Here is a 25,748-nt window from a genome sequence, read left to right as displayed (position 1 = left end):
AGCGCACTTTGACAGCTGGGGAATCCCTCCCCCCCGGAACAGGAAGTGCAAGGCGCTTCCCCTAGTTGGCCCACCCACTCAAAATGGCAGTCGGCCTCGTTTCGGTAGCGGGAGTCGGCTGTACGCCCACCGCCGAGCCGGTGGGGCCCACACGCCATCTGAGGGCAAAATTCTGCCCTTGGATGCAGGCCATCAGGTCCTGGTGACTTGTCTGCCTTTAGTCCCATTAGTTTGTCAAATACTTTGTCCCTTGTGATAGAGACTGTCACAAGATCTTTCCTCCCATTAGCTCCTTGCTTATCTGATAACTTTGGGATGTTTATAGTGTCTTCCACTGTGAAAACTGATGCGAAATATTGGTTTAAATTATCTGCCATTTCCCTGTTCCCCATTATCAATTCTCCAGTCACATCCTCCAAGGATCCCACACTCACGTTAGCCAGTCTCTTTATATATACCCGTAGAAGCTCTTGCTAGTTGTTTTTATATTTCTTGCCAATTTACTTTAATAATCAATTTTTTCCCTCTTTATTAGCTTTTTAGTCATCTGCTGCTGGTTCCTAAAAAACTCCCAATCCTCTGGCCTACCATTAGTTTTTGGCGCTTTGTATACCTTAGTTTTTGGTTGGATAGAACCATAGAAAAGTTACAGCACAGAAGGAAGCCATTCAGCCCATCTTGAACATTCCAGCCTGCTCGAGGACACCCAGGTGCCCTTTCTAATCCCACCTTCCTGCACCTGGCCCATAGCCCTGCAGATTACAGCACTTAAGGTGCAGATCCAGGTACTTTTTAAAAGAGTTTAGAGTTTCTGCCTCTACCACCAACTCAGGCAGCGAATTCCAGACACCCACTACCCTCTGCATAAAAAGTTTTTCCTTATGTCCCCCCTACACCTTCTGCCACTTACCTTGAATCTATGTCCCCTGGTTCTAGAATTCTCCACCAAGAGAAACAATTTTATCCTGTCCACTCCATCTATTCCCCTCATAATTTTGTACACCTCAATCAAGTCACCTCTCAGCCTTCTTTGTTCTAAGGAAAATAACCCCAACCTATCCAATCTCTCCTTGTAGCTACACTTTTCTAACCCTGCAACATTCTTGTAAACCTCCTCTACACTCTCTCCAGAGCTATTACGTCCTTCCTGTAATGTGGTGACCAGAACTGCACACAATACTCCAGTTGTGGCCTCACCAGTGTTTTATACAATTCCAACTTTATATCCTTACTTTTTTATTCTATACCTCTGCCAATGAAGGAAAGCATTCCATATGCCATCTTTATAACCTTGTCTACCTGAACTGCTGCCTTCCAGATACTGTCCTTGACCTTCTTTGTTAACCACATGTGGTTCATCATTCTTATCGGACAGATGCCACCCAGTGTACACTCAAACACAGCACATGGTACCTGCTTGCTGATCCAAACACTGCTAAAAACATGAACCACTGTCCAGATCATGGACACACAAATCCTAGTTATATACATGAAAACACCAGTCAAAAAATGCCCTATTTGTTTTAAGATAAACTACCATCTACAAGCAAAGTCCAGCCAGTATATCACACACACAACCCTGCACACGCTCTGTCTCATTGAGACCATGTCCTACACAATCAAACCTACAAGATGAGCACATTAAATGCTGGCCCATAAAGGAGTGTATCAATACCCTTACAACGTACATGAAAATGTTCAACATGTATAGTTAAGCAGCACTCCATAAACACAAACCTCTCTCTCCACTATCCAACCAATACTCTCAGGACAGCTACAGAACGGAGTTAGATACAGAGTAAACTCCCTCTACACTGTCCCCATCAAACACTCACAGGGCAGGTACAGCACAGGGTTAGATACAGAGTAAAGCTCCCTCTACACTGTTCCCATCAAACACTCCCAGGACAGGTACAGCACAGGGTTTTATTACAGAGTAAAGCTCCCTCTACACTGTTCCCATCAAACACTCCTAGTGCAGGTACAGTGCGGGGTTAGATAAAGAGTAAAGCTCCCTCTACACTGTCCCCATCAAACACTCCCAGGACAGGTACAGCACAGGGTTTTATTACAGAGTAAAGCTCCCTCTACACTGTCCCCATCAAACACTCCTAGGACAGGTACAGCACGGGGTTAGATAGAGAGTAAATCTCCCTCTACACTGTCCCCAGCAAACAATCCCAGGACAGGTATAGCACGGGGTTAGATACAGAGTAAAGCTCCCTCTACACTGTCCCCATCAAACACTCCCAGGACAGGCATAGCACGGGATTAGATACAGAGTAAAGCTCCCTCTACACTGTTCCCATCAAACACTCCCAGGGCAGGTACAGTACGGGGTTAGATACAGAGTAAAGCTCCCTCTACACTGTCCCCATCAAACACTCCCAGGACAGGTAGAGCACGGGGTTAGATACAGAGTAAAGCTCCCTCTACACTGTCCCCATCAAACACTCCCAGGGCAGGTAAAGCATGGGGTTAGATACAGAGTAATGCTCCCTCGACACTGTCCCCATCAAACACTAGCAGGACAGGTAAAGCACATGGTTAGAAACCCCAAGAAGTGCTGTTAAGAGGATGAATGACCATTTTCCAAAATTTAATTTGTGATGAGTGTGACCGAGCTGAAGCAGCAGAATGAAGAGCAGTGTCTTGTTGTTGAAGGACACAGTGCCAATGAGGGTGAAGACAAAGGGAAAGAATCTCCATAACTTACCACCCATGATTGCAGCTGGCTGGTACAACATCTGGTAATGGTCGAAGGGAGCCAGAGGCCTGCTCCACATCATTGTCACTGAATCTTCGGTGATGTTTGCAAAGGAAATGTCCCGAGGGGGATCCAAGGCTACAGTAACAAAAAGATGCGGGAGAAAGTTCACTGAGATCAACAGAGCACAGCAAAGAGAACAAATGCAGAAGAGTGAGAGAGGGATTAGAGTGTTCCCGATAAAGGAGCGTGAGAGAGGAATAGAGTGTTCCAGATACAGGGGTGTCAGAGAGGGATTAGAGTGTTCCAGATACAGGAGTGTGAGAGAGGTATTAGAGTGTTCCGGACACAGGAGCTTGAGAGAGGGAGTAGAGTGTTCCAGATACAGAATGCGAGACAGGGATTAGAGTGTTCCAGATACAGGAGTGTGAGAGAGAGATTAGAGTGTTGCAGATACAGGAGTGTGAGAGAGGGGTGAGAGTGTTCCAGATGCAGGAGTGAGAAAGAGGGATTAGAGTGTTCCAGATACAGGAGTGTGAGAGAGGGATGAGAGTGATCCAGATACAGGGGTGTGAGAGGGGGATTAGAGGGTCCCAGATACAGGAGTGTGAGAGTGGGATTTCAGTGTTCCAAACACAGGAGTGTGGGAGGGGGATTAGAGTGTTCCAGATACAGGAGTGTGAGAGAGGGATTACAGTGTTCCAGATACAGGAGTGTGAGAGAGGGATTAGTGTGTTCCAGATACAGGAGTGTGAGAGAGGGATTAGAGTGTTCCAGATACAGGACTGTGAGAGAGAGGATGGAGTCTTCCAGATACAGGAGTGTGAGAGTGGGATCAGAGTGTTCCAGATACAGGAGTGTGAGAGATGCGTTACAGTGTTCCAGATACAGGAATGTGAGAGATGGATTAGAGAGTTCCAGATACAGGAATGTTAGAGAGGGATTACAGTCTTCCAGACACAGGAATGTGAGAGAGGGATTAGAGTGTTCCAGATACAGGAGTGTGAGAGAGGGATTACAGTCTTCGGATACAGGAGTGTGAGAGAGGGATTAGAGTGTTCCAGATACAGGAGCGTGAGAGACGGATTAGATTGTTCCAGATATAGAGTGTGAGAGGGGGTTAGAGTGTTCCAGATCCCGGAGTGAGAGAGAGAGAGATTAGAGTGTTCCAGAAAAAGGTCTGTGAGAGAGGGATTAGAGCGTTCCAGATACCGAGCGTGAGAGAGGGATTAGACAGAAGCAGACACCGGAGTGTGAGAGAGGGATTAGAGTGTTCCAGATACAAAAGTGTGAGAGAGAGATTGGAGTGTTCCAGATACAGGAGGGTGAGAGAGGGATTAGGGTGTTCCGGATAGAGAGTGTGAGAGAGGTATTACAGTGTTCCAGATACAGCAGCGTGAGAGAGGGATTAGAGTGTTCCAGAAACAGGAGTGTGAGAGAGGGATTAGATTGTTCCAGATATAGGAGTGTGAAGAGAGATTAGTGTGTTCTAGATACAGGAGTGTGAGAGAGGGAATAAAGTGTTCCAGATACAGGAGTGTGAAGGAGGGATTACAGTGTTCAAGGTACAGGAGTGTGAAAGAGGGATTAGATTGTTCCAGATACACGAGTGAAAGAGAGGGATTACAGTCTTCGGATACAGGAGTGTGAGAGAGGGAATAGAGTGTTCCAGATACAGGAGTGTGAAAGAGGGATTACAGTGTTCCAGATACAGTAGTGTGAGAGAGTGATTAGAGTGTGCCAGATACAGGAGTGTAGGAGAGGGATTAGAGTGTTCCAGATGCAGGAGTGTGAGAGCGGGATTACAGTGTTCCAGATACAGGAGTGTGAGAGAGGGATTAGAGTTTTCCAGATACAGGAGCATGAGAGAGAGGCTGGATTCTTCCAGATACAGGAGTGTGAGAGCGGGATCAGAGTGTTCCAGATATAGGATTGCGAGAGATGCATTACAGTGCTCCAGATACAGGAGGGTGCAAGAGGAATTAGAGAGTTCCAAACACAGGAGTGTGAGAGAGGGATTAGAGTGTTCCAAACACAGGAGTGTGAGAGGGGGATGAGAGTGTTCCAGATGCAGGGGTGTGAGAGGGGGATTAGAGGGTCCCAGATACAGGAGTGTGAGAGTGGGATTAGAGTGTTCCAGACACATGAGTGTGGGAGAGGGATTAGAGTGTTCCAGATACAGGAGTGTGAGAGAGGGATTACAGTGTTCCAGATACAGGAGTGTGAGAGAAGGATTAGTGTGTTCCAGATAGAGGAGTGTGAGAGAAGGATTAGAGTGTTCCAGATACAGGAGTGGGGGAGAGAGGATGGAGTCTTCCAGATACAGGAGTGTGAGAGAGGTATTAGAGTCTTCCGGGTACAGGAGTGTGAGAGAGGGAGTAGAGTGTTCCAGATACAGAATGCGAGACAGGGATTAGAATGTTCCAGATACAGGAGTGTGAGAGAGAGATTAGAGTGTTGCAGATACAGGAGTGTGAGAGAGGGGTTAGAGTGTTCCAGATACAGGAGTGAGAAAGAGGGATTAGAGTGTTCCAGATACATGAGTGTGAGAAAGTGATTAGAGTGTTCCAATAACAGAGTGTGAGAGAGGGATTACAGTCTTCCAGATACAGGAGTGTGAGAGAGAGATTAGAGTGTTCCAGATACAGGAGTGTGAGAGAGGGATTAGAGTGTTCCAAACACAGGAGTGTGAAAGAGGGATTACAGTGTTCCAGATACAGGAGCGTGAGAGTGGGATTAGAGTGTTCCAGATAAGGAGTGTGAGAGAGGGATAAGAGTGTTCCAGATACAGGAGTGTGAGAGACGGATTAGATTTTCACTGATACAGAAGTGTGAGAGAGGGATTAGATTGTTCCAGATAGAGGAGTGTGAGAGAGAGATTAGCATGTTCTAGATACAGGAGTGTGAGAGAGGGAATAGAGTGTTCCAGATACAGGAGTGAGAGAGAGGGATTACAGTGTTCAAGGTACAGGAGTGTGAGAGAGGGATTAGATTGTTCCAGATACACAAGTGTAAGAGAGCGAATAGAGTGTTCCAGATACAGGAGTGTGAAAGAAGGATTACAGTGTTCCAGATACAGTAGTGTGAGAGAATGATAAGAGTGTGCCAGATACAGGAGTGTGGGAGAGGGATTACAGTGTTCCAGATACAGGAGTGTGAGAGAGGAATTTCATTGTTCCAGATACAGGAGTGTGAGAGAGAGGCTGGATTCTTCCAGATACAGGAGTGTGAGAGCGGGATCAGAGTGTTCCAGATACAGGATTGCGAGAGATGCATTACAGTGTTCCAGATAGAGGAGGGTGCAAGAGGGATTAGAGTGTTCCAGATGCAGGACTGTGAGAGGGGGTTAGAGTGTTCCAGATACAGGAGTGTGAGAGAGGGATTAGAGTGTTCCAGATACAGGAGTGTGAGAGAGGGATTAGAGTGTTCCGGATACAGCAGTGTGAGAGAGGGATTAGAGTGTCCCCAAAACTGGAGTGTGAGAGAGGGATTAGAGTGTTCCAGCTAAAGGAATGTGAGAGAGGTATTGGAGTCTTCCAGACACAGAGTGTTAGAGAGGGATTAGAGTGTTCCAGATACAGAAGTGTGCAAGAGTGATAGAGTTTTCCACATACAGGAGTGTGAGATAGGGATTAGATTGTGCTAGATACAGGAGTGTGAGAGAGGGATTAGAGTGTTCCAGATACAGGAGTGTGAGAGCGGGATTAGAGTGTTCCAGATACAGTAGTGTGAGAGAGGGATTAGATTATAAAGAGACAGGAGTGTGAGAGAGGGATTAGAGTGTTCCAGATAAAGGAGTGTGAGAGAGGGATTAGAGTGTTCCAGATACAGGAGTGTCAGAGAGGGGTCAGAGTGTTCCGGATAAAGGAGTGTTAAAGAGGGATTACAGTGTTCCAGATACAGTAGTGTGAGAGAGTGATTAGAGTGTTCCAGATACAGGAGTGTGAGAGAGGGATTGGAGTGTTCCAGATACAGGATTGTGAGAGAGGGATGAGAGTTTTCCGGATAGGGAGTGTGAGAGAAGGATTACAGTGTCCCGGGTAGAGGAGTGTGAGAGAGGGATTAGAGTGTTCCAGATACAGGAGTGTGAGAGAGAGATTACAGTGAACCATACACAGGTGTGTGAGAGAGGGATTAGATTGTTCCAGATACAGGAGTGTGAGAGAGAGATTCGCGTGTTCCAGATACAGGAGTGTAAGAGACGGAATAGAGTGTTCCAGATACAGGAGTGGGAAAGAGTTATTGGAGTGTTGCAGACACAGAGTGTCAGAGAGGGATTAGAGTTTTCCAGGTACAGGAGTGTGAGAGAGGGATTAGATTTTCCCAGATACAGGAGTTATAGAGCGGGATTAGAGTGTTCCCGATTCAGCAGTGTGAGAGAGGGATTAGAGTGTTCCCGATACTGGAGTGTGAGAGAGGAATTAGATTGCTCCAGGCACAGGAGTATGAGACGGGGAATAGAGTGTTCCAGATACAGGAGTGTGAGAGAGCGATTAGAGCATTCCAGATACAGGAGTGTGAGAGGGGGATTAGAGTGTTCCAGGTACAGGAGTGTGAGAGAGGGATCAGAGTGTTCCAGATACAGGAGTTTGATAAAGTGATTAATGTGTTCCATATACAGGAGTGCGATCGAGAGATTAGAATGTTCCAGATACAGATTGTGAGAGAGCGATTAGAGTGTTCCAGACACAGGACTGTGAGAGAGGGATTAGAGAGTTCCAGATACCGAGAGTGAGAGAGTGATTAGAGTGTTCCTGATAGTGGAGTGTGTGAGATGGATTAGTTTATTCCAGATACAGGAGTGTGAGAGAGGGATTAGAGTGCACCAGATACAGGAGCGTGAGAGAGGGATTACAGTGTTCCAGATACAGGAATGTGAGAGAGGGATTACAGTGTTCCAGATACAGGAGTGTGGGAGAGGGATTAGAATGTTCCAGATACAGGAGTGTGAGATAGGGATTAGATTTTACAAATTCGGGAATGTGAGAGAGGGATTAGAGTATTCGAGATACAGAGTGTGAGAGGGGTTTAGAGTGCTCCAGATACCGGAGTGTGAGAGAGAGATTAGAGTGTTCCAGATACAGGACTGTGAGAGCGGGATTAGAGTGTTCCAGATACTGAGAGTGAGAGAGGGATAAGAGTATTCCTGATACTGGAGTGTGAGAGAGGGTTTAGAGTGTTCCAGATACAGAGCGTGACAGAGGGATTGGAATGTTCCAGATACAGGAGTGTGAGAGAGTGGTTAAAGTCTTCCAGATACAGGAGTGTGAGAGAAGGATTAGTGTGTTCCAGATAGAGGAGTGTGAGAGAAGGATTAGAGTGTTCCAGATACAGGAGTGGGGGAGAGAGGATGGAGTCTTCCAGATACAGGAGTGTGAGAGAGGTATTAGAGTCTTCCGGGTACAGGAGTGTGAGAGAGGGAGTAGAGTGTTCCAGATACAGAATGCGAGACAGGGATTAGAATGTTCCAGATACAGGAGTGTGAGAGAGAGATTAGAGTGTTGCAGATACAGGAGTGTGAGAGAGGGGTTAGAGTGTTCCAGATACAGGAGTGAGAAAGAGGGATTAGAGTGTTCCAGATACATGAGTGTGAGAAAGTGATTAGAGTGTTCCAATAACAGAGTGTGAGAGAGGGATTACAGTCTTCCAGATACAGGAGTGTGAGAGAGAGATTAGAGTGTTCCAGATACAGGAGTGTGAGAGAGGGATTAGAGTGTTCCAAACACAGGAGTGTGAAAGAGGGATTACAGTGTTCCAGATACAGGAGCGTGAGAGTGGGATTAGAGTGTTCCAGATAAGGAGTGTGAGAGAGGGATAAGAGTGTTCCAGATACAGGAGTGTGAGAGACGGATTAGATTTTCACTGATACAGAAGTGTGAGAGAGGGATTAGATTGTTCCAGATAGAGGAGTGTGAGAGAGAGATTAGCATGTTCTAGATACAGGAGTGTGAGAGAGGGAATAGAGTGTTCCAGATACAGGAGTGAGAGAGAGGGATTACAGTGTTCAAGGTACAGGAGTGTGAGAGAGGGATTAGATTGTTCCAGATACACAAGTGTAAGAGAGCGAATAGAGTGTTCCAGATACAGGAGTGTGAAAGAAGGATTACAGTGTTCCAGATACAGTAGTGTGAGAGAATGATAAGAGTGTGCCAGATACAGGAGTGTGGGAGAGGGATTACAGTGTTCCAGATACAGGAGTGTGAGAGAGGAATTTCATTGTTCCAGATACAGGAGTGTGAGAGAGAGGCTGGATTCTTCCAGATACAGGAGTGTGAGAGCGGGATCAGAGTGTTCCAGATACAGGATTGCGAGAGATGCATTACAGTGTTCCAGATAGAGGAGGGTGCAAGAGGGATTAGAGTGTTCCAGATGCAGGACTGTGAGAGGGGGTTAGAGTGTTCCAGATACAGGAGTGTGAGAGAGGGATTAGAGTGTTCCAGATACAGGAGTGTGAGAGAGGGATTAGAGTGTTCCGGATACAGCAGTGTGAGAGAGGGATTAGAGTGTCCCCAAAACTGGAGTGTGAGAGAGGGATTAGAGTGTTCCAGCTAAAGGAATGTGAGAGAGGTATTGGAGTCTTCCAGACACAGAGTGTTAGAGAGGGATTAGAGTGTTCCAGATACAGAAGTGTGCAAGAGTGATAGAGTTTTCCACATACAGGAGTGTGAGATAGGGATTAGATTGTGCTAGATACAGGAGTGTGAGAGAGGGATTAGAGTGTTCCAGATACAGGAGTGTGAGAGCGGGATTAGAGTGTTCCAGATACAGTAGTGTGAGAGAGGGATTAGATTATAAAGAGACAGGAGTGTGAGAGAGGGATTAGAGTGTTCCAGATAAAGGAGTGTGAGAGAGGGATTAGAGTGTTCCAGATACAGGAGTGTCAGAGAGGGGTCAGAGTGTTCCGGATAAAGGAGTGTTAAAGAGGGATTACAGTGTTCCAGATACAGTAGTGTGAGAGAGTGATTAGAGTGTTCCAGATACAGGAGTGTGAGAGAGGGATTGGAGTGTTCCAGATACAGGATTGTGAGAGAGGGATGAGAGTTTTCCGGATAGGGAGTGTGAGAGAAGGATTACAGTGTCCCGGGTAGAGGAGTGTGAGAGAGGGATTAGAGTGTTCCAGATACAGGAGTGTGAGAGAGAGATTACAGTGAACCATACACAGGTGTGTGAGAGAGGGATTAGATTGTTCCAGATACAGGAGTGTGAGAGAGAGATTCGCGTGTTCCAGATACAGGAGTGTAAGAGACGGAATAGAGTGTTCCAGATACAGGAGTGGGAAAGAGTTATTGGAGTGTTGCAGACACAGAGTGTCAGAGAGGGATTAGAGTTTTCCAGGTACAGGAGTGTGAGAGAGGGATTAGATTTTCCCAGATACAGGAGTTATAGAGCGGGATTAGAGTGTTCCCGATTCAGCAGTGTGAGAGAGGGATTAGAGTGTTCCCGATACTGGAGTGTGAGAGAGGAATTAGATTGCTCCAGGCACAGGAGTATGAGACGGGGAATAGAGTGTTCCAGATACAGGAGTGTGAGAGAGCGATTAGAGCATTCCAGATACAGGAGTGTGAGAGGGGGATTAGAGTGTTCCAGGTACAGGAGTGTGAGAGAGGGATCAGAGTGTTCCAGATACAGGAGTTTGATAAAGTGATTAATGTGTTCCATATACAGGAGTGCGATCGAGAGATTAGAATGTTCCAGATACAGATTGTGAGAGAGCGATTAGAGTGTTCCAGACACAGGACTGTGAGAGAGGGATTAGAGAGTTCCAGATACCGAGAGTGAGAGAGTGATTAGAGTGTTCCTGATAGTGGAGTGTGTGAGATGGATTAGTTTATTCCAGATACAGGAGTGTGAGAGAGGGATTAGAGTGCACCAGATACAGGAGCGTGAGAGAGGGATTACAGTGTTCCAGATACAGGAATGTGAGAGAGGGATTACAGTGTTCCAGATACAGGAGTGTGGGAGAGGGATTAGAATGTTCCAGATACAGGAGTGTGAGATAGGGATTAGATTTTACAAATTCGGGAATGTGAGAGAGGGATTAGAGTATTCGAGATACAGAGTGTGAGAGGGGTTTAGAGTGCTCCAGATACCGGAGTGTGAGAGAGAGATTAGAGTGTTCCAGATACAGGACTGTGAGAGCGGGATTAGAGTGTTCCAGATACTGAGAGTGAGAGAGGGATAAGAGTATTCCTGATACTGGAGTGTGAGAGAGGGTTTAGAGTGTTCCAGATACAGAGCGTGACAGAGGGATTGGAATGTTCCAGATACAGGAGTGTGAGAGAGTGGTTAAAGTCTTCCAGATACAGGAGTGTGAGATAGGGATCAGAGTGTTCCAGATACAGGAGTGTGAGAGAGTGGCTAGAGTGCTCCATATACAGGAGTGCGAGCGAGGGATTATGGTTTTGCAGATACAGAGAGTGAGAGAGGGATTAGAGTTATCCAGATACAGGAGTGTGAGGGAGCGATTAGAGTGTTCCAGATACAGAGTGTGAGAGGGGGTTAGAGTGTTCCAGTTACCGGAGTGTGAGAGAGGGATTAAAGTGTTCCATATACAGGACTGTGAGTGAGGGATTAGAGTGTTCCAGATACAGGAGTTTGAGAGAGGGATTAGTGCATTCCAGTTACAGAGTGTGAGAGAGCGATTAGAGTGTTCCAGATACAGGAGTTTGAGAGAGGGATTAGAGTGTTCCAGATACAGGAGTGTGAGGGTGCCATCAGAGTGCTCCAGATATAGGAGTGTGCGAGAGAGATAGAGTGTTCCAGATACAGGAGTGTGAGGGAGCGATTAGGTTGTTCCAGATACAGAGTGTGAGAGGGGGTTAGAGTGTTCCAGACACAGGAGTGTGAGGGAGGGATTAGAGTGTTCCAGATACAGCAGTGTGAAAGAGGGATTAGAGTGTTCCAGATAGAGGAGTGAGAGAGAGGGTTTAGAGTGTTCCAGATACAGGAGTGTGAGAGAGGGATTAGAATTTTCCTGACACAGGACCGTAAGAGTGCGACTAGAGTGTTCCAGAAACAGGAGTAGAGAGAGGGATTAGAGTGTTCCGAATACAGCAAAGTGAGAGAAGGATTAGAGTGTTCCAGACACAGGAGAGTAAGGGAGGGATTAGAGTGTTCCAGATACAGGAGTGTGAGAGAGGGATTAGAGTGTTCCACATACAGGAGTGTCAGAGAGGGGTCAGAGTGTTCTGGATAAAGGAGTGTGAAAGAGGGATTACAGTGTTCCAGATACAGTAGTGTGAGAGAGTGATTAGAGTGTTCCAGATACAGGAGTGTGAGAGAGGGATTAGAGTGTTCCAGATACAGGAGTGTGAGAGAGGGATTAGACTGTTCCAGATACAGAGTATGAGAGAGGGATTAGAGTGTTCCAGATACAGGAGTGTGAGAGAGGGATTGGCGTGTTCCAGATACAGGAGTGTGAAAGAGGTATTGGACTGTTGCAGACACAGAATGTTAGAGAGGGATTAGAGTGTTCTAGATACAGGAGTCTGAGAGAGGGATTAGGTTGTCCCAGATACAGGAGTGTGATTGTGAAGGAGTGATTAGAATGTTCCAGATACAGAGTGTGAGAGGGGGTGAGGGTGTTCCAGATACCGGAGTGTGAGAGAGCGATTAGAGTGTTCCAGATGCAGGAGTTATAGAGAGGGATTAGAGTGTTCCCGCTAGTGGAGTGTGAGAGAGGGATTAGAGTGTTCCAGGTACAGGAGTTATAGAGAGGGATTAGAGTGTTCCGGATACAGGATTGCGAGAGAGGGATTAGAGTTTTCCGAATACAGGAGTGTGAGAGAGGGATTAGAGTTATCCAGGTACAGGAGTGAGAGAGAGGGATTAGAGTGTTACCGATACTGGAGTGTGACAGAGGGATTAGAGTGTTCAAGATAGAGGAGTGTGAGAGATGGATTAGATTGCTCCAGACACATCAGTATGAGAGGGGAAATAGAGTATTCCAGATACAGGACTGTGAGAGTGGGATTAGAGGGTTCCAGAAACAGGAGTGTGAGAGAGGGATCAGAGTGTTCCAGGTACAGCAGTGTGAGCGAGGGATCAGAGTGTTCCAGATACAGGAGTGTGATAGAGTGATTAAAGAGTTCCATATACAGGAGTGCGAGCGAGAGATTAGAGTGTTAAAGATACAGAGTGTGAGAGAGCGATTAGAGCGTACCAGATACAGGAGTGTGAGAGAGGGATTAGTGCGTTCCAGATACAGATTGTGAGAGAGCGATTACAGAGTTCTAGATACAGGAGTGTGAGAGAGGGATTAGTATGTTCCAGATACAGGAGTGTGAGAGGGGGATCAGAGTGTTCCAGATACAGGAGCGTGAGTGAAGGATCAGATTGTTCCAGATACAGGAGTGTGAGAGAGGGATTAGAGTGTTCCGAATACAGCAATGTGAGAGAAGGATTAGAGTGTTCCAGACACAGGAGAGTAAGAGAGGGATTAGAGTGTTCCAGATACAGGAGTGTGAGAGAAGGATTAGAGTTAACCAGATACAGGAGTGTGAGAGGGGGTTAGAGTGTTCCAGATACCGGAGTGTGTGAGAGGGATTAGTGTGTTCCAGATACAGGAGTGTGAGAGGGGGATTAGAGTGTTCCGGATACAGAAGTGTGAGAGAGGGATCAGAGTGTTCCAGATACAGGAGCATGAGTGAAGGATCAGATTGTTCCAGATACAGGAGTGTGAGAGAGGGATTAGAGTGTTCCGAATACAGCAATGTGAGAGAAGGATTAGAGTGTTCCAGACACAGGAGAGTAAGAGAGGGATTAGAGTGTTCCAGATACAGGAGTGTGAGAGAGGGATTACAGTTAACCAGATACAGGAGTGTGAGAGGGGGTTAGAGTGTTCCAGATACCGGAGTGTGAGAGAGGGATTAGTGTGTTCCAGATACAGGAGTGTGAGAGGGGGATTAGAGTGTTCCGGATAGAGCAGTGAGAGAGAGGGATTATAGTGTCCCAGATAATGGAGTGTGAGAGAGGCATTAGAATGTTCCAGCTAAAGGAGCGTGATAGAGGTATTGGAGTGTTCCAGACACAGAGTGTTAGAGAGGGATTAGAGTTTTCCAGACACTGAAGTGTGCAAGAGGGATTACAGTGTTCCAGATACAGTAGTGTGAGAGAGGGATTAGAGGGTTCCAGATACAGGAGTGAGAATGAGGGATTAGAGAGGTCCAGATACAGGAGTGTGACAGAGGGATTACAGTGTTCCAGATACAGTAGTGTGAGAGAGTGATTAGAGTGTTCCAGATACAGGAGTGTGAGAGAGGGACTAGACAGTTCCAGATACAGAGGATGAGAGAGGGATTAGACTGTTCCAGATACAGGAGAGTGAGAGAGGTATTAGAGTGTTCCAGATAAAGGAGTGTGAGAGAGGGATTAGAGTGTTCCACATACAGGAGTGTCAGAGAGGGGTCAGAGTGTTCCGGATAAAGGAGTGTGAAAGAGGGATTACAGTGTTCCAGATACAGTAGTGTGAGAGAGTGATTAGAGTGTCCCAGATACAGGAGTGCGAGAGAGGGATTAGAGTGTTCCAGATACAGGAGTGTGAGAGAGGGATTAGACTGTTCCAGATACAGAGTATGAGAGAGGGATTAGAGTGTTCCAGATACAGGAGTGTGAGAGAGGGATTGGAGTGTTCCAGATACAGGAGTGTGAAAGAGGTATTGGACTGTTGCAGACAGAGTGTTAGAGAGGGATTAGAGTGTTCCAGATACAGGAGTCTGAGAGAGGGATTAGGTTGTCCCAGATACAGGAGTGTGAGTGTGAAGGAGTGATTAGAATGTTCCAGATACAGAGTGTGAGAGGAGGTTAGGGTGTTCCAGATACCGGAGTGTGAGAGAGCGATTAGAGTGTTCCAGATGCAGGAGTTATAGAGAGGGATTAGAGTGTTCCCGATACTGGAGTGTGAGAGAGGGATTAGTATGTTCCAGATACAGAGTGTGAGAGAGTGATTAGAGTGTTCCAGATACAGGAGTGTGAGAGCGGGATTAGAGTGTTCCAGATACAGGAGTGTGAGAGAGGGATTAAAGTGTTCCAGATACAGGAAATTGAGAGAGGGATTAGAGTGTTCCATATACCGAGAGTGAGAGAGGCATTAGAGTGTTCCAGATACCGGAGTGTGAGAGAGGGATTAGAGTGTTCCAGATACCGAGAGTGAGAGAGGCATTAGAGTGTTCCAGATACCGGAGTGTGAGAGTAGGGATTGGAGTGCTCCCGATAGTGGAGTGTGAGAGATGGATTAGTGTATTCCAGATACAGGAACGTGAGAGAGGGATTAGAGTGCTCCAAATACAGGAGTGTGAGAGAGGGATTACAGTGTTCCAGATACAAGAATGTGAGAGAGGGATTACAGTGTTCCAGATACAGGATTGTGGGAGAGGGATTAGAGTGTTCCAGATACAGGAGTGAGAGATAGGGATTAGATTTTTCCAGATTCGTGAGTGTGAGAGAGAGATTAGAGTTTTCCAGATACAGGAGTGTGAGGGAGGAATTAGAGTGTTCCAGATACAGAGTGTGAGAGGGGTTTAGAGTGCTCCAGATACCGGAGTGTGAGAGAGATGAGAGTGTTCCAGATACAGGACAGTGATAGAGGGATTCGAGTTTTGCAGATACCGAGAGTGAGAGAGGGATTAGTGTATTCCAGATAAGGAGTGTGAGAGAGGGATTAGAGTGTTCCAGATACAAAGTGTGAGAGGGGATTTAGAGTGTTCCGGATTCAGCAGTGTGTGAGACGGATTAGAGTGTTCCAGATACCGGAGTGTGAGAGAGGGATTAGAGTGTTCCCGATAGTGGAGTGTGAGAGATGGATTAGTTTATCCCAGATACAGGAGTGTGAGAGAGGGATTAGTGTGTTCCAGACAGCGGAGTGTCAGAGAGGGATTAGAGTGTTCCAGATACAGAGTGTGAGAGGGGGTTTAGAGTGCTCCAGATACAGAGTGTGAGAGAGCTTTTAGAGTGTACCAGATACAGAGTATGAGCAAGGGATTTGACTGTTCCGGATACATGAGTGTGAGAGGGGGATTATAGTGTTCCAGATAGAGGAGTGTGCGAGAGAGATAGAGTGTTCCAGATACAGGAGTGTGAGGGAGCGATTAGATTGTTCCAGATACAGAGTGTGAGAGGGGGTTAGAGTGTTCCAGACACAGGAGTGTGAGAGATGGATTAGAGTGTTCCAGATACAGGAGTGTGAAAGAGGGATTAGAGTGTTCCAGATACAGGAGTGAGAGAGAGGGTTTAGAGTGTTCCAGATACAGGAGTGTGAGAGAGGGATTAGAATTTTCCTGACACAGGACCGTAAGAGAGCGACTAGATTGTTCCAAAAACAGGAGTAGATAGAGGGATTAGAGTGTTCTAGATACAGGAGTGTGAGAGAGGGATTAGAGGGTTCCAGATACAGGAGTGAGAATGAGGGATTAGGGAGGTCCAGATACAGGAGTGTGAGAGAGGGATTAGAGTGCTCCGAATACAGCAATGTGAGAGAAGGATTACAGTGTTCCAGACACAGGAGAGTAAGAGAGGGATTAGAGTGTTCCAGATACAGGATTGCGAGAGAGGGATTAGAGTTTTCCGAATACAGGAGTGTGAGAGAGGGATTAGAGTTATCCAGGTACAGGAATGAGAGAGAGGGATTAGAGTATTACCGATACTGGAGTGTGACAAAGGGATTAGAGTGTTCTAGATAGAGGAGTGTGAGAGAGGGATTAGATTGCTCCAGACACATCAGTATGAGAGGGGAAATAGAGTATTCCAGATACAGGACTGTGAGAGTGGGATTAGAGGGTTCCAGAAACAGGAGTGTGAGAGAGGGATCAGAGTGTTCCAGGTACAGCAGTGTGAGCGAGGGATCAGAGTGTTCCAGATACAGGAGTGTGATAGAGTGATTAAAGAGTTCCATATACAGGAGTGCGAGCGAGAGATTAGAGTGTTAAAGATACAGAGTGTGAGAGAGCGATTAGAGCGTACCAGATACAGGAGTGTGAGAGAGGGATTAGTGCGTTCCAGATACAGATTGTGAGAGAGCGATTACAGAGTTCCAGATACAGGAGTGTGAGAGAGGGATTAGTATGTTCCAGATACAGGAGTGTGAGAGGGGGATCAGAGTGTTCCAGATACAGGAGCGTGAGTGAAGGATCAGATTGTTCCAGATACAGGAGTGTGAGAGAGGGATTAGAGTGTTCCGAATACAGCAATGTGAGAGAAGGATTAGAGTGTTCCAGACACAGGAGAGTAAGAGAGGGATTAGAGTGTTCCAGATACAGGAGTGTGAGAGAAGGATTAGAGTTAAGCAGATACAGGAGTGTGAGAGGGGGTTAGAGTGTTACAGATACCGGAGTGTGTGAGAGGGATTAGTGTGTTCCAGATACAGGAGTGTGAGAGGGGGTTTAGAGTGTTCTGGATACAGCAGTGTGAGAGAGGGATTAGAGTGTCCCAGATAATGGAGTGTGAGAGAGGCATTAGAATGTTCCAGCTAAAGGAGCGTGATAGAGGTATTGGAGTGTTCCAGACACAGAGTGTTAGAGAGGGATTAGAGTTTTCCAGACACTGAAGTGTGCAAGAGGGATTACAGTGTTCCAGATACAGTAGTGTGAGAGAGGGATTAGAGGGTTCCAGATACAGGAGTGAGAATGAGGGATTAGAGAGATCCAGATACAGGAGTGTGACAGAGGGATTACAGTGTTCCAGATACAGTAGTGTGAGAGAGTGATTAGAGTGTTCCAGATACAGGAGTGTGAGAGAGGGACTAGACAGTTCCAGATACAGAGGATGAGAGAGGGATTAGACTGTTCCAGATACAGGAGAGTGAGAGAGGTATTAGAGTGTTCCAGATACAGGAGTGTGAGAGAGGGATTAGAGTGTTCCACATACAGGAGTGTCAGAGAGGGGTCAGAGTGTTCCGGATAAAGGAGTGTGAAAGAGGGATTACAGTGTTCCAGATACAGTAGTGTGAGAGAGTGATTAGAGTGTTCCAGATACAGGAGTGCGAGAGAGGGATTAGAGTGTTCCAGATACAGGAGTGTGAGAGAGGGATTAGACTGTTCCAGATACAGAATATGAGAGAGGGATTAGAGTGTTCCAGATACAGGAGTGTGAGAGATGGATTGGAGTGTTCCAGATACAGGAGTGTGAAAGAGGTATTGGACTGTTGCAGACAGAGTGTTAGAGAGGGATTAGAGTGTTCCAGATACAGGAGTCTGAGAGAGGGATTAGGTTGTCCCAGATACAGGAGTGTGAGTGTGCAGGAGTGATTAGAATGTTCCAGATACAGAGTGTGAGAGGGGGTTAGGGTGTTCCAGATACCGGAGTGTGAGAGAGCGATTAGAGTGTTCCAGATGCAGGAGTTATAGAGAGGGATTAGAGTGTTCCCGCTAGTGGAGTGTGAGAGAGGGATTAGAGTGATCCAGGTACAGGAGTTATAGAGAGGGTTTAGAGTGTTCCGGATTCAGCAGTGTGAGAGAGAGATTAGAGTGTTCCCGATACTGGAGTGTGAGAGAGGAATTAGATTGCTCCAGACACAAGAGTATGAGAGAGGGAATAATGTGTTCCAGGTACAGGAGTGTGAGAGAGCGATCAGATTGTTCCAGATACAGACTGTGAGAGAGCGATTTGAGTGTTCCAGATACCGGGGTGTGAGAGAGGGATTTGTATGTTCCAGATACAGAGTGTGAGAGAGTGATTAGAGTGTTCCAGGTACAGGAGTGTGAGAGAGGGATTAGGTTGTTCCAGATACAGGAGAGTGAGAGAGTGATTACAGTGTTCCAGATACAGGAATGTGAGAGAGGGATTACAGTGTTCCAGATACAGGAGTGTGAGAGAGGGATTAGATTTTTCAGATTCGGCAGTGTGAGAGAGAGATTAGAGTGCTCCAGATACAGGACTGTGAGAGAGGGATTAGAGTGTTCCAGATACCGAGAGTGAGAGAGGCATTAGAGTGTTCCAGATAGCGGAGTGTGAGAGAGGGATTAGAGTGTTCCTGGTAGTGGAGTGTGAGAGATGGATTAGTGTATTCCAGATACAGGAGCGCGAGAGAGGGATTAGAGTGCTCCAGATACAGGAGTGTGAGAGAGGGATTACAGTGTTCCAGACACCGGAGTGTGAGAGAGGCATTAGAGTGTTCCCGATCGTGGAGTGTGAGAGATGGATTAGTATATTCCAGATACAGGAGTGTGAGAGAGGGATTAGAGTGTTCCAGATACAGAGTGTGAGAGGGGGTTTAGAGTGCTCCAAATACAGAGTGTGAGAGAGCTATTAGAGTGTACCAGATACAGAGTATGAGCAAGGGATTTGACTGTTCCAGATACATGAGTGTGAGAGGGGGATTATAGTGTTCCAGATAGAGGAGTGTGCGAGAGAGATAGAGTGTTCCAGATACAGGAGTGTGAGGGAGCGATTAGATTGTTCCAGATACAGAGTGTGAGAGGGGGTTAGAGTGTTCCAGACACAGGAGTGTGAGAGATGGATTAGGGTGTTCCAGATACAGGAGTGTGAAAGAGGGATTAGAGTGTTCCAGATACAGGAGTGAGAGAGAGGGTTTAGAGTGTTCCAGATACAGGAGTGTGAGAGAGGGATTAGAATTTTCCTGACACAGGACCGTAAGAGAGCGACTAGAGTGTTCCAGAAACAGGAGTAGATAGAGGGATTAGAGTGTTCCAGATACAGGAGTGTGAGAGAGGGATTAGAGGGTTCCAGATACAGGAGTGAGAATTAGGGATTAGGGAGGTCCAGATACAGGAGTGTGAGAGAGGGATTAGAGTGTTCCGAATACAGCAGTGTGAGAGAAGGATTAGAGTGTTCCAGACACAGGAGAGTAAGAGAGGGATTAGAGTGTTCCAGATACAGGATTGCGAGAGAGGGATTAGAGTTTTCCGAATACAGGAGTGTGAGAGAGGGATTAGAGTTAACCAGGTACAGGAATGAGAGAGAGGGATTAGAGTGTTACCGAGACTGGAGTGTGACAGAGGTATTAGAGTGTTCTAGATAGAGGAGTGTGAGAGAGGGATTAGATTGCTCCAGACACATCAGTATGAGAGGGGGAATAGAGTGTTCCAGATACAGGACTCTGAGAGAGGGATTAGTGCGTTCCAGATACAGATTGTGAGAGAGCGATTACAGAGTTCCAGATACAGGAGTGTGAGAGAGGGATTAGTATGTTCCAGATACAGGAGCGTGAGAGGGGGATCAGAGTGTTCCAGATACAGGAGCGTGAGTGAAGGATCAGATTGTTCCAGATACAGGAGTGTGAGAGAGGGATTAGAGTGTTCCGAATACAGCAATGTGAGAGGATTAGAGTGTTCCAGACACAGGAGAGTAAGAGAGGGATTAGAGTGTTCCAGATACAGGAGTGTGAGAGAGGGATTAGAGTGTTCCACATAGAGGAGTGTCAGAGAGGGGTCAGAGTGTTCCGGATAAAGGAGTGTGAAAGAGGGATTACAGTGTTCCAGATACAGTAGTGTGAGAGAGTGATTAGAGTGTTCCAAATACAGGAGTGTGAGAGAGGGATTAGAGTGTTCCAGATACAGGAGTGTGAGAGAGGGATTAGACTGTTCGAGATACAGAGTATGAGAGAGGGATTAGAGTATTCCAGATACAGGAGTGTGAGAGAGTGATTGGAGTGTTCCAGATACAGGAGTGTGGGAGAGGGATTAGAGTGTTCCAGACACCGGAGTGTGAGAGAGGGATTAGAGTGTTCCCGATCGTGGAGTGTGAGAGATGCATTAGTGTATTCCAGATACAGGAGTGTGAGAGAGGGATTAGAGTGTTCCAGATACAGTAGTGTGAGAGAGTGATTAGAGTGTTCCAAATACAGGAGTGTGAGAGAGGGATTAGAGTGTTCCAGATACAGGAGTGTGAGAGAGGGATTAGACTGTTCGAGATACAGAGTATGAGAGAGGGATTAGAGTATTCCAGATACAGGAGTGTGAGAGAGTGATTGGAGTGTTCCAGATACAGGAGTGTGGGAGAGGGATTAGAGTGTTCGAGACACCGGAGTGTGAGAGAGGGATTAGAGTGTTCCCGATCGTGGAGTGTGAGAGATGCATTAGTGTATTCCAGATACAGGAGTGTGAGAGAGGGATTAGAGTGTTCCAGATACAGAGTGTGAGAGGGAGTTAAGAGTGCTCCAAATACAGAGTCTGAGAGAGCTATTAGAGTGTACCAGATACAGAGTATGAGCAAGGGATTTGACTTTTCCAGATACATGAGTGTGAGAGGGGGATTATAGTGTTCCAGATAGAGGAGTGTGCGAGGAGTGTGAGAGAGGGATTAGAGTTATCCAGGTACAGGAGTGAGAGAGAGGGATTAGAGTGTTACCGATACTGGAGTGTGACAGAGGTATTAGAGTGTTCTAGATAGAGGAGTGTGAGAGAGGGATTAGATTGCTCCAGACACATCAGTATGAGAGGAGGAATAGAGTATTCCAGATACAGGGCTGTGAGAGAGAGATTAGAGGGTTCCAGAAACAGGAGTGTGAGAGAGGGATCAGAGTGTTCCAGGTACAGCAGTGTGAGCGAGGGATCAGAGTGTTCCAGATACAAGAGTGTGATAGAGTGATTAAAGAGTTCCATATACAGGAGTGCGAGCGAGAGATTAGAGTGTTAAAGATACAGAGTGTGAGAGAGCGATTAGAGAGGTCCAGATACAGGAGTGTGACAGAGGGATTACAGTGTTCCAGATACAGTAGTGTGAGAGAGTGATTAGAGTGCTCCAGATACAGGAGTGTGAGGGAGGGACTAGACAGTTCCAGATACAGAGGATGAGAGAGGGATTAGACTGTTCCAGATACAGGAGAGTGAGAGAGGGATTAGAGTGTTCCAGATGCAGGAGTTATAGAGAGGGATTAGAGTGTTCCAGATACAGGAGTGTGAGAGATGGATTGGAGTGTTCCAGATACAGGAGTGTGGGAGAGGGATTAGAGTGTTCCAGATACAGGAGTGTGAAAGAGGGATTAGACTGTTCCAGATACAGAGTGTGAGAGAGGGATTAGAGTGTTCCAGATACAGGAGTGTGAGAGAGGGATTGGAGTGTTCCAGATACAGGAGTGTGAAAGAGGTATTGGACTGTTGCAGACACAGAGTGTTAGAGAGGGATTAGAGTGTTCCAGATACAGGAGTCTGAGAGAGGGATTAGGTTGTCCCAGATACAGGAGTGTGAGTGTGAAGGAGTGATTAGAATGTTCCAGATACAGAGTGTGAGAGGGGGTTAGGGTGTTCCAGATACAGGAGTATGAGAGAGCGATTAGAGTGTTCCAGAAGCAGGAGTTATAGAGAGGGATTAGAGTGTTCCCGCTAGTGGAGTGTCAGAGAGGGATTAGAGTGTTCCAGGTACAGGAATTATAGAGAGGGATTAGAGTGTTCCGGATTCAGCAGTGTGAGAGAGAGATTAGAGTGTTCCCGATACTGGAGTGTGAGAGAGGAATTAGATTGCTCCAGACACAGGAGTATGAGAGAGGGAATAGAGCGTTCCAGGTACAGGAGTGTGAGAGAGCGATCAGATTGTTCCAGATACAGACTGTGAGAGAGCGATTAGAGTGTTCCAGATACAGGAGTGTGAGAGAGGGATTTGTATGTTCCAGATACAGATTGTGAGAGAGTGATTAGAGTGTTCCAGATACAGGAGTGTGAGAGAGGGATTAGATTGTTCCAGATACAGGAGAGTGAGAGAGGGATTACAGTGTTCCAGATACAGGAATGTGAGAGAGGGATTACAGTGTTCCAGATACAGGAGTGTGAGAGAGGGATTAGATTTTTCCAGATTCGGGAGTGTGAGAGAGAGATTAGAGTGCTCCAGATACAGGACTGTGAGAGAGGGATTAGAGTGTTCCAGATACCGAGAGTGAGAGAGGCATTAGAGTGTTCCAGATACCGGAGTGTGAGAGAGGGATTAGAGTGTTCCCGGTTGTGGAGTGTTAGAGATGGATTAGTGTATTCCAGATACAGGAGCATGAGAGAGGGATTAGAGTGCTCCAGATACAGGAATGTGAGAGAGGGATTACAGTGTTCCAGATACAGGAATGTGAGAGAGGGATTAGAGTGTTCCAGATGTAGGAGTGTGCGAGAGGGATTAGAGTGTTCCAGATACAGGAGTGTGAGACAGGGATTAGAGTGTTCCAGATACCGAGAGTGAGAAAGGCATTAGAGTGTTCCAGATGCCGGAGTGTGAGAGAGGGATTAGAGTGTTCCCGGTAGTGGAGTGTGAGAGATGGATTAGTGTATTCCAGATACAGGAGCGTGAGAGAGGGATTAGAGTGCTCCAGATACAGGAGTGTGAGAGAGGGATTACAGTGTTAGAGATACAGGAATGTGAGAGAAGGATTACAGTGTTCCAGATACAGGAGTGTGGGAGAGGGATTAGAGTGTTCCATACACCGGAGTGTGAGAGAATGATTAGAGTGTTCCCGATCGTGGAGTGTGAGAGATAGATTAGTGTATTCCAGATACAGGAGTGTGAGAGAGGGATTAGAGTGTTCCAGATACAGGAGTGTGAGAGAGGGATTGGAGTGTTCCAGATACAGGAGTGTGAAAGAGGTATTGGACTGTTGCAGACACAGAGTGTTAGAGAGAGTTTAGAGTGTTCCAGATACAGGAGTGTGAGAGAGGGATTAGGTATGTCCCAGATACAGGAGTGTGAGTGTGAAGGAGTGATTAGAATGTTCCAGTGTGAGAGGGGGTTAGGGTGTTCCAGATACCGGAGTGTGAGAGAGCGATTAGAGTGTTCCAGATGCAGGAGTTATAGAGAGTGATTAGCGTGTTCCCGCTAGTGGAGTGTCAGAGAGGGATTAGAGTGTTCCAGGTAGGAGTTATAGAGAGGGATTAGAGTGTTCCGGATTCAGCAGTGTGAGAGAGAGATTAGAGTGTTCCCGATACTGGAGTGTGAGAGAGGAATTAGATTGCTCCAGACACAGGAGTATGAGAGAGGGAATAGAGTGTTCCAGGTACAGGAGTGTGTGAGAGCGATCAGATTGTTCCAGATACAGAGTGTGAGAGAGTGATTAGAGTGTTCCAGATACAGGAGTGTGAGAGAGGGATTAGATTGTTCCAGATACAGGAGAGTGAGAGAGTGATTACAGTGTTCCTGATACAGGAATGTGAGAGAGGGATTACAGTGTTCCAGATACAGGAGTGTGAGAGTGGGATTAGATTTTTCCAGATTCGGCAGTGTGAGAGAGAGATTAGAGTGCTCCAGATACAGGACTGTGAGAGAGGGATTAGAGTGTTCCAGATACCGAGAGTGAGAGAGGGATTAGAGTGTTCCAGATACAGGACTGTGAGAGAGGGATTAGAGTGTTCCAGATACTGAGAGTGAGAGAGGCATTAGAGTGTTCCAGATACCGGAGTGTGAGAGAGGGATTAGAGTGTTCCCGGTAGTGGAGTGTGAGAAATGGATTAGTGTATTCCAGATAGAGGAGTGTGAGAGAGGGATTAGAGTGCTCCAGATACAGGAGTGTGAGAGAGGGATTACAGTGTTCCAGATACAGGAATGTGAGAGAGGGATTAGAGTGTTCCAGATATAGGAGTGTGCGAGAGGGATTAGAATGTTCCAGATACAGGAGTATGAGAGAGGGATTAGAGTGTTCCAGATACAGGAGTGTGAGAGAGGGATTAGATTATCCAGATACAGGAGTTTGAGAGAGGGATTAGAGTGTTACAGATACAGGAGTGTGAGAGAGGAATTACAGTGTACCATAAACAGGTGTGTGAGAGAGGGATTAGATTGTTCCAGATACAGGAGTGTGAGAGAGGGAATAGAGTGTTCCAGATACAGAAGTGTGAAGGAGGTATTGGAGTGTTGAAGACACAGAGTGTTAGAGAGGGATTAGAGTGTTCCAGATACAGGAGTCTGAGAGAGGGATTAGATTGTCCCAGATACAGGAGTGTGAGTGTGAATGAGCGATTAGAATGTTCCAGATACAGAGTGTGAGAGGGGGTTAGAGTGTTCCAGATACCGGAGTGTGAGAGAGCGATTAGAGTGTTCCAGGCGCAGGAGTTATAGAGAGGGATTAGAGTGTTCCTGCTAGTGGAGTGTGAGAGAGGGATTAGAGTTTTCCAGATACAGGAGTTATTGAGAGGGATTAGAGTGTTCCGGGTTCAGCAGTGTGAGAGAGAGATTAGAGTGTTCCCGATACTGGAGTGTGAGAGAGGAATTAGATTGCTCCAGACACAGGAGTATGAGAGAGGGAATAGAGCGTTCCAGGTACAGAAGTATGAGAGAGCGATTAGAGCGTTCCAGATACAGGAGTGTGAGAGAGGGATTAGTGCGTTCCAGATACAGATTGTGAGAGAGTGATTAGAGTGTTCCAGACACAGGAGTGTGAGAGAGGGATTAGAGTGTTCCAGATATAGGAGTGTGAGAGAGGGATTACAGTGTTCCAGATACAGGAATGTGAGAGAGAGATTACAGTGTTCCAGATACAGGAATGTGAGAGAGGGATTAGTGTGTTCCAGATACAGGAATATGAGAGAGGGATTACAGTGTTCCAGATACAGGAGTGTGAGAGAGGGAATAGTGCGTTCCACAGACAGATTGTGATAGAGCGATTAGAGTGTTCCAGATACAGGAGTGTGAGAGAGGGATTAGTATGTTCCAGATACAGAGTGTGAGAGAGTGATTAGAGTGTTCCAGATACAGGAGTGTGAGAGAGGGATTACAGTGTTCCAGATACAGGAATGTGAGAGAGGGATTACAGTGTTCCAGATACAGGAATGTGAGAGAGGGATTACAGTGTTCCAGATACAGGAGTGTGAGAGAGGTTTAGAGTGCTCCAGATACAGGAGTGTGAGAGAGGGATTAGAGTGTTCCTGATACTGAGAGTGAGAGAGGCATTAGAGTGTTCCAGATACCGGAGTGTGAGAGAGGGATTAGAGTGTTCCAGATACAGGACTGTGAGAGAGGGATTAGAGTGTTCCAGGTACTGAGAGTGAGAGAGGCATTAGAGTGTTCCAGATACCGGAGTGTGAGTGAGGGATTAGAGTGTTCCTGATAGTGGAGTGTGAGAGATGGATTTGTGTATTCCAGATACAGGAGCGTGAGAGAGGAATTAGAGTGCTCCAGGTAC

General features: G+C 46.5%; 1 protein-coding gene across 1 annotated transcript in view; it reads right to left on the bottom strand.

The window, feature by feature from the left end:
• tnr (tenascin R (restrictin, janusin)) overlaps positions 1-25,748 on the bottom strand; it is a 484,923-nt gene that overhangs the window by 214,325 nt on the left and 244,850 nt on the right. Inside the window, exon 11 of the mRNA XM_078561777.1 lies at positions 2,743-2,845. Within this exon, the coding sequence (XP_078417903.1) occupies positions 2,743-2,845 (103 nt within the window). The remainder of the gene's footprint in view (positions 1-2,742; positions 2,846-25,748) is intronic.

Source organism: Cetorhinus maximus, chromosome 17 (genome assembly GCF_964194155.1).
Source record: "Cetorhinus maximus chromosome 17, sCetMax3.hap1.1, whole genome shotgun sequence".
Taxonomy (NCBI): Eukaryota; Metazoa; Chordata; class Chondrichthyes; order Lamniformes; family Cetorhinidae; genus Cetorhinus; species Cetorhinus maximus.
This window is presented reverse-complemented; position numbering and strand designations above follow the sequence as displayed.